Source organism: Branchiostoma floridae, chromosome 1, assembly GCF_000003815.2.
Source record: "Branchiostoma floridae strain S238N-H82 chromosome 1, Bfl_VNyyK, whole genome shotgun sequence".
In the NCBI taxonomy this organism is placed as follows: Eukaryota; Metazoa; Chordata; class Leptocardii; order Amphioxiformes; family Branchiostomatidae; genus Branchiostoma; species Branchiostoma floridae.
This window is the reverse complement of record NC_049979.1, coordinates 26,671,956-26,686,017: the sequence shown is the minus strand read 5'-3', so window position 1 is coordinate 26,686,017 and position 14,062 is coordinate 26,671,956. Positions and strand designations below refer to the sequence as shown.

Below are 14,062 nucleotides of genomic sequence, written 5' to 3'. Positions count from 1 at the left end.
ACCATGGCTACATACAACTCACTAGTACGAGGGGTGATCAATAAGTCCTCGGCCCCAGAAATAATAAGCATAACTCAAATTTTGAGGCACAACTTCATAGTATGAAGCCTTTTATCAATATCTTCCAAATTTCAAATCAGTGCAGTCATTACTTTCCAGGCATTCGTTTTTTGCAAATTAGAAGGAAAGTGGCGAGAAAAACAAGGGTGAACTGTGATCAGACATGTGTGGGTCGAGTTCCCTATGCCGTAAATTCTTTATCATTTAACAAAAGACATGGTCAACATGTTTGATAATGATTCTCTTTCGATTTCAAGCAGAAAAAAGGGGGTATCTGACTTCCAGCAGCGAAAGTTGACCCGCACACCTCAGCTCGCAGCTAAAAAAAAAAAAAAAATTGTCCACCTATTTTCCTTCTCCCTTACTTAAAGTTACTGGGTGTCGCTTGCAAAGTAATGATCACAATAATTTGAATTTTGGTACACATTCATATAAGATAAGACTTTATACATGACATCTATGCTTCGAAACCTGAGTTGCGCTTATTATTTCTGGGTGAGGCCGAGGACTTAATGATCACCCCTCGTACATGCCACTTCAAGTACAATCAAGGCTACCAAACGACATATTTCCCAATTTCGGTACTTTTTCGTCATGTTCACCATCTCCGTAGGCGGCAAATTCTTGTATGTGTGGTTTTTCTTTCTTTCCAAAACCAGGGTTCCAATAGAAAATACAAGGTAAGACAAAGTCGAGCTGAAGAAAACTTTGGATTTTAATAGGAAACAAAGCTAAGACACAGTCAATGCAAATGAGCCAATTAGCTCCTAATGTTTTGGTTACAGGAGCTAATTGTCCATCCGTGCAATCAGCACGCCCGGGTGATGGATGATAATAATGAGGGGTGAAACTATTTTGTTTGAACCTTTGTTTATTCATGAGAAGCTCAAATCGGCCAGCAGGCCGCTTTTCATTCTATTGCTGGAGGTTACAGATTTGCATGCCTACGAGCTCCGTTCAATCATGCTGGACAGGAACACGTGGAGACATCCGAGGATGAACTGAACTGAACTAATCTGAGGGGGGGGGGGGGGGGTGCTATGTCCCAAGTGCCGGAGAGTTCCATACGTAGCCCCCCTTTCCACTTGATCCACTTGGCAAGCTGTATCTGTACATTTTCGTGAGGTATTTACCCCCCCCCCCCATTATTTGAAACGTAAAACCTCTGGTTCATTTTTAATAGCCGCTTGGTCAACGGATTCTTGCAATGTGTAGTAAATATAGTGCACGAACGCTTGCAAAAGTCTGACGAAATATGTTCATTGACCTACAGAACGGCAACAATGCTGTATCCATCGATCGTGATTCACAGTGATTCATCTACAAGCCTTGGGGGCACCTCTTTAACTACTACTAACGATATATGTATTTGGGGCAACTTGTGGTGCAAGTTGGTCAGGATTCAAAGCAAAAAGTGTCTTCTTTTTAATGGTTATAAAGATGACCCTTGTGACTGTCTGGTGAAGAAGAAAAATTAAGATTGAAATTGGGGTTAGCACTTTTCTGAAGGCCCTGTTTTACTGATCGAAATTGAAAAGCTTAGGCCCTACCTGTTCCTGCTAACCCAAAAACGTCTCCAGGTTGGGCCAAAGTTTTCAAGGAAAAAGAGGATTTTCAAGAATTTTTGATGGCACTATTCACATTTTGTGCCTTCTTCTGCGCAACTCAACTGTGACGCCTGATATGCCCTACAATACCTAACAAAGAAGTCATCCCCTACGGCTAGTATGAATCATATGTACCTATAGCAACCTATTGATACAGTATATCAAGTAGTCAGATCAAGAATCAGGATGGTTTGCCCTTCGATGAACCCAATCGGGTCAATGAACCCAATGCAAGATTTCTGTGACGACTGCAGTATTATCTTGATTTGAATTCTGACCAATTTGCACCACATAAAGTTGCCAAAATTCCCAAAACTTACATGGCATCATCAGTAAGAAAGCGCTCAAAGTTGTGCCTTCATTGATAGATAACTTCTACCTTTCTCAGCTAGATAACTTCGCATTATTGCACCAGCCGGATAATAGCACGAAATTCACTGGCAAATAGGCCGTGCAATTAATAAGCGGCTTCTACTGCACTATACATGTGATGTATAGTGCAGTAGAACTATCGCCAAGTTAAGTCCCCGCAATCATATCCAATTTCACGGTAGTGGAATGTTAAAACTACTTGTCTGTCGACAAATATATGTACATCAATATCTTCAGAAGTCAATAACCTAACACATCGCAACGAAATGCTAGACGTAGTCGTTTTTGTGTAAAGCACATATCTCAAGCAATAGTTTTAGTTTATTTTGCCGTATCATATTTTTTTAAGTTACCCCAAGATTTCGATCCTTTTTTGGAAGTTTTGAGCTTCAAGTTAAAGAAGAGAAACTTTGTGAAAGTTTACGGTTGTTTGCATTCTTCTGTGCCAGAAACTTGTCAAACCTGTTTCCGTGTCCCACTTTCTGGTGCCTGCAGAAGAATACTTCTTGACAAAATCGGCGCACATTTCTTTTAACTTGACTTAACTTAAGAATATTTTACGATCTTTCGTAACTATTGATATCACCTCACTCAGGTGATAAAAAAAAACGAATTCTTTGAACTTTTACTTTCAAAATACGTTTTAAGCTGGGAGCAAAATCTTCTTCCAACAGCAATAGAATCAGTTTTTGAATGTATTTCATGTGTCGAACGCGGCTTTTAACTGGTTCTTCTATCTAGGAAGAGAAGTTGTTTTATGTCAACACTGATGGAGATTCCTTGATAAACAATAAACAACAACAATAAACAACAATCTTCTGGCGTATTTTCGTTTACCCCAATTGCAAGATTTTGTGTCGATGGGTTACCTCCTATCGTCACTGCACCAATGCGTTCTAAGGCAACACTGACTTAATTTAATGTTTGACATCAGCGCGCGCGCATTTATTTTCGCCTGTTCTAAAAAGAACTATGGCCACATTTCACCCAATAGCATCCCTGGTCAATCAGAAGTTTATGCTTGTAGGGTATCTGCTCCCTATGGTAAGGGGGCTCATGTGTCACATGGTCAGGGCATGGGGCCACAAAACCCTTGTTCCCCTCTTCAATGAATGAATGAAAGACCTTTATTGTACATTCATGCCCCGACGGGCTAGGTACAGGTCACTGATAACAGACATAACAGACATATGCAGGGACAACAAGATACAATTTAACTAATTGAAGGTACTAAGCTAACATTATGGTCGACATCTTCTCGCTTCTTTGTACAGGTGTAGATATAGGAACAAATAATGTTTAATATACAGGGTTTATCTAGGCGCATCAAAAATAGAAATTTATCCGTTACATTAAGATGTTCAAAATATGGAAACTCTTTTCTGATATATTCATAAAGCACAATCCGAAATGACATTAACACATTATTGAAATGGCAACGATTGTCTCTTACCGGCTTGCTGGTGGCGAACATAAGACAAATCAAGCATGGGAACGAAGGGACTGGATGTTTACTGTTTTAGCGGCATTTTCTTTTAGAGGCGAACGGTTCTTTTTTTTTCGTGCCAGCGCATTAGTTTTGGTGTCTCCAGATTATGTCATCCATAAAATTAAGTCACTGTGGCCTAAATGTTATTTTGATGGACGGTAACCAATATTTTTTATTCCTGTGGCCTTTCCCCGCCTTTCTTAGTCACGTGTCGTTTAAAGGTACCTTTCTACATTATAAAACAAAATTGCTCCCAAGACGACAGTGAGACAACTCAAGTTTCCTCAAGATGGAGGGTGCGAGTCGCCCTCCCTATGTGGGGTCCAGGGCGGAGTGGATTCTCCTGCAAGCGAACGATTTTGACCGAAAGTCCCGCGAGATGCAGTGCGGGGGTTGTGGTGGGAAGAAGGCGAACTGGGTGTGCTTGGATGCGGCGTGTGTTGCCTACAACCGCGGGAGCGCGCTGTGCTTGTGCGACGCCTGCGATGCGCAGTTCCACCCGCCTTCTAGCCCGGTAATGGTCGCCCACCGCCGCCTCGCCACCGTTCTCTACATGTCTCTACAACTCTTGTACCGCAACCAACAAACCACGCAGAGCTTCAGTCCCCAGCCGGGGCGAAACGCCAAGCCGGAGTCCACCACCGCTAGGCATCCTTACCCGACCGCAGAAATGCACAACCCCCACCCCCAAGTTCCATCCACGGGCATGCCTAGCTTGCTCCCTTCGCCCCCCAACTCCCCAGTCAAGTTGCCGCCACAGAAGAACTATCCATACCCCGGGCACATCAAGAAGGAAATCGTCGAAACTCCTTCGCAGGGCATGCAGTGGTCTCCTTCGCCTCAGCCAACAGGTGACAACTTTTTATAAATAAAAAAAAGAATTAACATAATAAGTGTAAGCATCAAATTAGCTTATTTTGTGTTGGAATGGGAGCAATTCAAAAGGGAATTTGTTGCATATTGATAGCAGTAATGTCGATTTTGCTGAACGTCAGACGATTAACCTTTGCGTTATATATATGGTACTAAATGAAGTTCCGAGTGATGGTAAGGGCCTTTCTCGGAAATAAAACTTGAACGAAAATGATATTTTATACCGTCGTTGTCGTTACAGCTGTCAACCAGGACAGGGCAGGGGAGGCGGTGTTACCGAAGACTCGGCTTTTCTCAGCCGAAGGGCATAGACAGTGGACGCAGCCCCCACCTTACCCGGCCGACTCCCGTGGTCAGTCCAGGGCCGAGCGGCCCGTGGAGCCTGCCTCTGGCGGGGACAGTCCGCCCCAGGATGGCCCGCGCTCGATTGAGTACCGGGCCACCTTCGGCAACAACCTCCGACCCATCCACAACAGGTAAAACCATCGCCATCTCGTTGCAAATCCTGTCCAACATTTCTAACATTTCAAGAAAATAACTATCACCATGAGTATAATATTTGTTGTTTTACGCTGCTTCAACAAAAATTCTAAACGGTTGATGTACATATTTTTGGTAGGTACGGTCGAATTCTCAACACCTTGCGCCAGAGCGGGAACATATTGTCGCTACAAGAAGCGTTCAGTCGGGAGACTTTCTCGAAATTGAGCGTTAAGAATTGCCTGGGCATCGCCGAGCTGCGACTCCTGGACGCCACTCTGTACCATAAGGTGTTCGAAAGCTACAAGCAGCGTGCCGACACGGGCAGGATCACCGTGGCGGGGCTGGAGCAGGAGTGCCGCCGAGTCCTCGCCGTCTACAACCGCCTGGTCAAGGAGATGCGCGACAGGGGAGAACTCCTACCCTTCTTCGACGTGACCTACTGAGCAAACAACAGACTGTAAGAGTGTGATATGCCTTAAGTACGATCTCAAAGATTTCATTTTGCGTGACAGAAAAACAGATTTTCAAGGATCCTACCAGGTGTAAGAGGATCAAAACTTACAAATCTTGAAAATGTGATAGTCACCTGTTATGTCAATCCTTTCACAAATGTGGTAAATTTTAATGAATCCATACAAAAATTGCTCGACGATTTTGATTCCTTATAGATGCTGTAATGATTCAAATTTGTTTTTTTGTTGGACTAATTTGTTGGTGTAACGTAATAGGAATGAAATGTAGGCTTGTATACGTATACGGGATGTGATATATATATATATGGCTTATATACTTGTACTTCTGTATGTACTGAAGCAGCTAACTCATAGGTTGCAGAGCAAATCGTCGGACGAAATGTTAAATAGTTCATGTCTTTATATTAACGATGAGTTAACGTTTTACTTTGGGGGTAAAAAGAGGACATACCAAATATATGTTTTTTATCTGCAGCAAGGTTTCTCCTTCATTAAAGGTGTTAATTATGCGGACTTAAGCTTAAAGTGTGGTCATGTCTTATCTTTGATATCACCCACTACATGCAAGTATCGTTTTACCACAAAAAGAATTCTAAACTTATATTTAAAGTTAGCTGTTAACATAATCCTACGGACGTATTGCAAGTATTTCTGTGCCGGGATTTAGTTTGAAAGCAGCCAGGTGTTCGACACATGGTCACACTTCGTTTGCGATGTTGAATTGCGATGTCTACAAAGTGTCTACCTTTTTCTATTGTTTCTTAAGTCGATCATGTAAAGTAGGACTGACAAATGAGACTTTGAGAATGGTAGACCACAAGCTTTCGATCGCAAACTTTACAGTCGAAAAACTATATTGGCATTTTGTTGAGAGTTTCTATGAGAATGCTTGTCATGGGCATTTGTGTCAAATTTGAAACTTTCTCCCACACAATAAGTGTTTTAAGTACAGCTAGTTGGCCACAATGCCTACCAAGCATTTACATCACAACAAAAGACTGCAAATTACGACAAGCTGTTGTATATAACCACCATTGTTTCGACACAAGTATTCCCTTAACTGGAATATATTTTGTTCCACAGTGATTTTGTCCCTTTTTTATCCCACTTCATAGAGGCTGTTATGATTCATTTTTTTGTTGCGTTTTTATTGTTAAAAAACTGCAATAACGAAGAGTAGCTATGGTAATTGTTTCAACACAAGTATTCCCCCAACTGGAATACATTTTTGTTCCTCGAGGATTTTGTCCTTTTTTTGTTGTTTCAAGCTCTCGACACCATGTTAGCAACAGGTGTATTTACTGTGGCGACCGTTTGGCCTGACATTTCGTGACATTTCTCTTGTTTTGCTGACATTATTGCCCCGGGCGCGGACAAGCAGCAAAACCGGTTCTAGATCTGTCACGAAGTACCGGGATCTTGGAAAGCTCGTCTCTCTCTAGTATAGAATAAACCTTTCAAAAAAATTGTGAAAAGAAATTTAAGATTTGAATATCTAAAAAATGAATATATATATATATCAATGTTGATATATTTTTGTGGAAAGAAAGGACGACATAAACGTTATCTAAGGCCTTGTTGATTTGACTGTATGGATGACATCAACCGCTCACCTCAATTTTCGTTTATTTCAAAAAAGTTTTTGACCATTCTGCATCTATATTATCGAACAAAGCTGCTACATAATTAACACGCATATGCTGTTAAGTTGCAAAAATATCAGAATACTGATATGTCAGAAAACGGGCACTAATGTGTAGAATGCCGAAGTCAATTCAAAAGTCAGAGAAGAAGATTTGCAAGAACAAAAATGTGTCATTTTCGTCAACCTTCCAGGCCAAGTAGATTTCATGATAACTTTGACAATCTTTTTCTAATCGCACGCTCGCATCAGTTCTGAGACCCCCATAAGGTGTCTTCCATATAATCAAATCAACACCCCCTGAGACAGAAAATGATTCATTGACATACCAGCCCCCCCCCCCCCGGCAAAGGCTCTGACCCGTGGAAAGCAAAAGGTCAAAAGACATTTTTTTCTTGACTCTAATTTGTACAACTGTCACAAGGATATTTTGTCTGTTACACGCTCACATGTGACCTATGACATTGTGTCTATGACGGTGTGTGTGTGTAGTTAAACACAAACCAAGCGGGCTTCGGGAAAAAAATTCAGTGGACTATGTTGCCATAAACTGCAAATATGAGGGACAAAACAAAGACGATGTGACAGAAAACGCACCTCTTAAATTTTTATTTCGTCTGCGAAGAAAAGACTGATTGACTATAATTTGACGTTTGACCTTGTTTTTGTCAGAATTGTCAGAAAATGTTGTATTCGTACTCGACGTCATTTATGTGATTGATTGGCAATGTGCAAACTTAGAATTAGCGCCCACCCCCTTGAATGTGAGAAAGGGCGGTACAAAAATCTACGTGTGGGCGAAAGAAACTGTAACTATAATTGTATTTCAAAACCAGTGGAAGACGACATACATTTTATTTCTAACTGCTTGCCTTTCTAACGACCGGGAAAGAAAAGAGCTATTCGAAGAGGCCTACAAAACCCACAAAAATTTTCAAACGTTTACTGACGAAAACAAAACTATCACATAACCCACACATTATAGAAAAAGTGGACACGTCTTCCACTGCTTCCAGAAAGAAGTCAAACCCAATATGTTTGTTATCTATACCAATGTCTTTTATTTTCTGTATGTTTAGTACATATTCTGTATGTTCCTTGTTGCAATTAGCTCTTGAGCAAGAACTTGCAAATAAACTTTCTTTCTATGTGATTTTATTGCCTGGATCTAAAAAAAGTCGTTCTAAGAAAACTTTGTTATACAACAAAAATGCAACAGAAAGCATGGCTAAAAAATAGTACTGTCTGCTTCCATATTTGTTATATACAGCAAAATTGACGTCAAAAAATGACACTATATCTTTATATTATTACATTATAAGCCCTTTTCAATAGTTTTAGCTGTATTTGTCAGATCTCTTCGTACGAAATCTTAGAAAAAAGAAAATTAATTTCCCTATAAACCGACCCCTTTTTGAAGATCGCAATCAAGAACAAAACATGGATTTGAACAAAAAAAAAGACCACACTGCCGTGACAATAACGCCTCACCGCTATTGCCGTGACCAGGATTCGAACCTGGGTTATTGCGGCCACAACGCAATGTCCTAACCACTAGACGATCACGGCGAGCTACATGCGATCACATGACCTTCGCCGCATTGTAAACGCTCTTGTTAGCTAATCTCCAAGCAGATATGGGGTGCATAATTATGGCTTTTGACACCGTGTGGTAGAAATACATTTCATCAACAGAATTACTGTAAAAAAAACTCGAGAAATGCATCTTTCCGATAAAAAAAGCTGCCCGTTGTACACATTTTGTGATATATATAAGAAATCTGCTCTAAGAAACGTAATGTCACCTTGTAAAAAAACGTAAGACATGACTGAAAAAGAATGCTTCTAAAAAGTCAACATAATGAAAATTTGCAGACACTGTTCTTTAGTTAAAAAGAGCTCGTTTGTAGACTGTTGTTTGATATATTAGATTCGGGGGGGGGGCAGCAATACGAATGATACAAGTAAAGTAAATAGAATTACGATATACTACATGTAGTAGTACTTGAAACTCATGATTTTTCCTTTTTATCCTTTTAATTTTTGAGTCATTGATACAAGTTCTCAATAGCGTTACGTTAACCTATTAGACACTCACTAGTATCGACGGGCGCCGCTATATTACTATATTAGGATTGATTACTAGTATATGCCAACGGACAATCCAATGCTGCAATGCCGCCTTGGATTACTAGTCGGCGCTTCAATACCGCCAAGTTACCAGTACTCCTCAGACCAAGGACGTTATATCAGTTGATGTAACGTCCTTGCTCAGACGTATTCATTGGATCGATATAGTGTATGAAATTCGTTCATATCTTTTCTCAGTCTGATATCACTAGTAGATTAAATTCCCTTTCATCAGAAATACCACGGTGGTGTTGTCGACGTTACTTTTTAATTTTAGCGGACACAAAGTTTCCTCACCGATGCGTGTCTACCGTTAGACATGTAAAAACAGAAACAGTGCAGAAAGTGCGACGACGACAACCGTAGCTTTACATGTCATTATGTGGAAGATCTTGAACAAAATGCGGCTACCAAATAACAAAAAGTACCTTTAACGTTGTATTTCATAAGTCATGTACAATTACCTTCGGCATGGTTTATGTTTTCGAAAGCGTTCGTTTGATCGTGTGTCTGTCTGTCCGTCTGTAGACACAATAACTCGAGAATGTCTGTGTGGATTGTCTTGACATTTGGCATGTAGATAGGTCTTGATAAGATCTTGCGTAATTACACACACACACACACACACACACACACACACACACACACACACACACACACACACACACACACACACACACACACACACAGTGGACCATCTTTTTCTTGCCCCCCCCCCCCATATCTGCGCCAGATCATCAGGAACCAACAACACACAACATACACACGTACACACATGTACACACACACACACACAACACACACACGCACACACGCACACACACATACGCATCATTTAGGTAGTGGATTGCACATGAAAAGTCTGACCGGTACCGTTTCTAAAATCATATCCAGTTGCTTGAGCTTTAACATATCTTCCTGGATGTCTAACCTTTATTGACGTAGGTTGTCGAAACGTCTGTTGATAATGAAAATAAGGTTTTTTGTGCCTAAGGAAACTATGCTGAACAAGTTATCATATTTGCACCTTCTATATCCTCTTCTGATTTTTTGCCTTAGATGTGCGGGTAAACTTTCTACATGATGGCTTCACATCGAAATGTAGTTCATCATTCCCTTGTATCAAGATATCAAGTACATGCATGCCGTTGTGCAAAATAACTTGCAAAAATTGTACTGTAAGGTTTTGTTAGAAGCTCAGTCAAAGTCGTACATTATTCATTGAATTGCTAGTTAACCCCAAAATCCACCAGAGTCTAAGTTGTGCAGTAAGGTTCTCAAAAATTATTGCAGGTCTCAAATAAAGGATGCACCTGCCACTAGTGACGTGCTATCATGAATCGCAAGGTGGCGCACCTGGCTGTACCTTTAGAACGACAATGATTTCTTGTGTGTCAAGGAACCATGTAACGTATTTCTCCTATCTCTTACACTTGCGACAATGTTTCTGTCATTGTCTTCTCTCTTAAAACATAACTAGAGGAATAAAAAAGGACCACACTGCCGTGACAATAACGCCTCACCGCTATTGCCGTGACCAGGATTCGAACCTGGGTTATTGCGGCCACAACGCAATGTCCTAACCACTAGACGATCACGGCGAGCTACATGCGGTCACATAATTACGACATGGACAACATAGGCCCCTATTACAAAGCATTTTCATGTTCACTGTATTGTTCTGAAAAAACACTCTAATAAAAAGAAGGAAATGTTCTCGATTTGTGTAAAGGACGCAACATCTGAACTGTTTTGTAGCTTTGAGTACCTGTGAATTTAACGCCAAACATCCAAAGGTTATGCATATTATAAACACACAAGTAACGCCAGTTCACCTTTATCCACGCGGTAACATATAGGCGTTGTTTTCAAAATATGTCAGTTATTTGCAAAATATTGCACCGTCCGTGGACTTGTTATTCCCAAATACATTCTTTTTAAATTCTACAGATATAGGTGAACTAGTTCTTGTAAATCTACAGTACAATATGAGGAAGTTATGAAACAATATTGTTTTATTTCTCTCCGACTCAATAGACATACACGGCTCAGTAAAACTTAAGTAAAATGCTGTGCAATACCACTCTGTAGGTTTATGGAAAGTTAGAGAAATACAACATAAGAGTAGAGTACCAATTGTGTTCTTATCAATATAACATACTTGGTCTTAGTACGAAGCGATATTGGCATCACCTTGCCATCAAAACTAAATTGGTTGGTTGGTTGGTTTAGTCGATAAAAGTTAGACCTCCATGCATACTAATTCATATTTAGGGTATAAAAATAAACTGACGCCGGAAAGGTAGTGGATTGTACCTGAAATGTCTGACCGTTTCCAAATAAATCATACCCAGTTGCTTGAGAAATAATATTTGGCGTATTTCTTTGTTTGTTGCAGAGATTTTGTTTAACAAAATGCATTGCCTAACTTCAACAAAATCGAGAGATGTTAATTGGTGGTTTCAAAAGCCGCTGTGATGCTGATGAAGAATATGTGATCACATGTAGCTTGCCGTGATCGTCTAGTGGTTAGGACATATTGCGTTGTGGCCGCAATAACCCAGGTTCGAATCCTGGTCACGGCAATAGCGGTGAGGCGTTATTGTCACGGCAGTGTGGTCCTTTTTTTCTTGCCAGCTCAAATTTTCAACTTCACAATCTACAAAAACATTTTTTAATTGATTCGCAAAACAAGAGATCTGTTCTTTGCAATGTCTCTAGAAATCCTACAAAATAGCCCTTAGAAACTAGAACTCTACTTAAAACAAATTCTCTTTTTTCAGTAGTAGTAACGTTTTCGCACAGATGAATTCAATGTATGAGGAAGGTTGGAAAAAGTAAGAGCGTGTTAGTCCCAAAAATATGTAAAAATATTTAGTATTTACTTTTTGTAGTTTTACCTCTATGAGTTTTTTCTACCCAATTTTAAAAGTTGACCAAATTACAACATAGAGCAGTTGCATGTATTTATTGTACCTATTCATTGTACCTTCTTCCATCACAAAAATCTTCTGCAACACACTTGACGAAGGGCGTTATAAGGAAATAAAACATAGTCCCTACACTAGCGACAAAACTATTCACTGTTTGATGGTAACTAAACCCTTGAATATTGTTGAGGGTCTGCATTAAATTTAATATGTACTTTGATGTTCAAGTCGTCAATTTTGTACGAGGTCGTGTTTGAACAAATCTCGTGTCTGAATATGAGAATTATAGGTTTGTCCCAACACCAAAAGGAATTTGCAACATGATTGTATCAATTTAAAGCGTGGTGTGTGTAGAAGGGTGGTACTACGATAATCTCCAAGCAGATCCTACGGTGCCATAAGATAGTATCAAAGCTGACCAAGAAGTATAGCCGGCCAAAGGGAGTCAAACGGGCACCTACGGTGGGTTTGATACTATATTACGCCACCGTGGATCTGCTTGGAGATTAGCACTACGACTTCGGGGTCTCCAGTTTTTATTAGTTTTTAACTCCATGGTAAACGGAGGCATTGTTTTTGGTGTGCCTGTGTATCTGTATGTGTGTCTGTCTGTGTGTTTGTGTCTCCGGATATTTGCGGTCAGCATATTTTAGAACCTCTGGTTGGATTGTGGCGATATTTGATATTACTCTCCAAGCAGAGGTTAGGCCCCGGTTGTTTTTATTTTTTTTACGTTTTTAAGTCGTTTTTATCGGGCTTTCTATTATAAATTTTCAATTCTTTCAGTATTGCAATATTATCAAATATGACCACAGTGTTACATATGATGATTGTAGAATCAAAAATTCTTTGATGATATTATCTCAGTGTATATCCAGATGTCCCTTTAGAATCCAAGTATTGAAACTTGCAAGCTGAGGTTGATAAAACTTGTTTAGCTGTACAGTTTACGCATGAGATGTAGAATTAGCGCTCATCCCATAGAGATAGGAAGAAGGTGATATGAAAAAGATTAACAGCTTGCGAAATAATCTGTAACGTTAAATACAGTTCCTCTAAAATAGTGGATCATGGGACGCATTTTATTTGCAATTGTTAATCTAATTGATACGAAAGAACCGCATTGTTTAGAGACGCCACAATGATATACTTCAACTTTCTTATTTTCACGGACGAACAGAAAGCCACAAACCGACAAAACCTACAATAGTGGAACATTGTCCCGTTTTTATTGACTTCTACGCCTGAAAACACAGGCACTGATAGAAAAAACAACAACTTCATTTCATTTCATTTCATTTATTTATTTAGCCAGGGACGACATATCGCCACTACGGCGGTTTTCAATGTGCCCTGCGTTACATCATAAAACAAAGGTTCAAAACACTTAAATACATCAAACATAAAGTATAATACAACAAACCAAAGAAAATACATACAGCCAATACAAGCAAACTCATGATGATAAGTAAAGTAAATAAGGTAGAATGGAATTTGCATATCAATGATTTATAAACAAAACAAAATAAACTGTTAAGTGGTAAGGCATTCCTTTTTATACATGTGTTTAAAAGACTCAACAGAGGCTGCTGCTTTCACTCTAGCTGGAAGTGAGTTCCATAATACCGCACCACTACATGAAAGGGATTTCTTTTTGTACTGAAGATGAGCTTTGGGTAGTTGTAGTCCACCCTGTGCTCTGAGTCGTGTGTTGTGGGAATGAACCCCCCTTAGCTCTGTGAATAGGCCTGAAATGTGGGGAGGGGACATTCCGTTCAATGCCTTGAAAACAAGTACCGCTTTATTCCTCTTAAGGATGTCCACCACGGGGGTCCATCCAAGTGTATGCATAATGGTTTCACTGGGTGTGTACAAGTCGCAGCCCAGGATAACCCTACCTGCCCTGTTTTGGAGTTTCTGTAGTTTGTCCATGTAAACCTTGCTACCTTGGTCCCAGACAGTACTACAGTACTGTAAGTGTGGAAGGAAAAGTGATGAATACA

The 14,062-nt window shown here is 40.0% G+C and overlaps 1 protein-coding gene and 3 non-coding genes across 4 annotated transcripts; 2 read left to right on the top strand and 2 right to left on the bottom strand.

The window, feature by feature from the left end:
* The first annotated feature begins 3,757 nt into the window (after positions 1–3,757).
* Positions 3,758–5,882, top strand: LOC118429891 (atrophin-1-like). The gene is made up of 3 exons (XM_035840520.1): positions 3,758–4,379; positions 4,643–4,877; positions 5,021–5,882. Exons 1-3 carry the CDS (start codon positions 3,818–3,820, stop codon positions 5,325–5,327), a joined length of 1,104 nt encoding a protein of 367 aa, XP_035696413.1. The 5' UTR covers positions 3,758–3,817; the 3' UTR covers positions 5,328–5,882.
* Positions 5,883–8,496: 2,614 nt separating this feature from the next.
* Positions 8,497–8,568, bottom strand: Trnah-gug. Its single transcript has one exon. It is a non-coding gene; the product is annotated as a tRNA-His (tRNA).
* A 2,090-nt stretch (positions 8,569–10,658) lies between these two features.
* On the bottom strand, positions 10,659–10,730 carry Trnah-gug. Its single transcript has one exon. It is a non-coding gene; the product is annotated as a tRNA-His (tRNA).
* A 910-nt stretch (positions 10,731–11,640) lies between these two features.
* Trnah-gug lies at positions 11,641–11,714 on the top strand. The gene has a single exon. It is a non-coding gene; the product is annotated as a tRNA-His (tRNA).
* The last annotated feature ends 2,348 nt before the right edge of the window (positions 11,715–14,062 follow it).

Excerpts from the sequence above, each read along its gene's own strand:
- LOC118429891 (XM_035840520.1), top strand. The coding sequence starts at position 3,818 with ATGGAGGGTGCGAGTCGCCCTCCCTATGTGGGGTCCAGGGCGGAGTGG. Across the intron at positions 4,380-4,642 it reads TCCTTCGCCTCAGCCAACAG|CTGTCAACCAGGACAGGGCA; the intron begins GTGACAACTTTT and ends TTGTCGTTACAG. Across the intron at positions 4,878-5,020 it reads CTCCGACCCATCCACAACAG|GTACGGTCGAATTCTCAACA; the intron begins GTAAAACCATCG and ends TATTTTTGGTAG.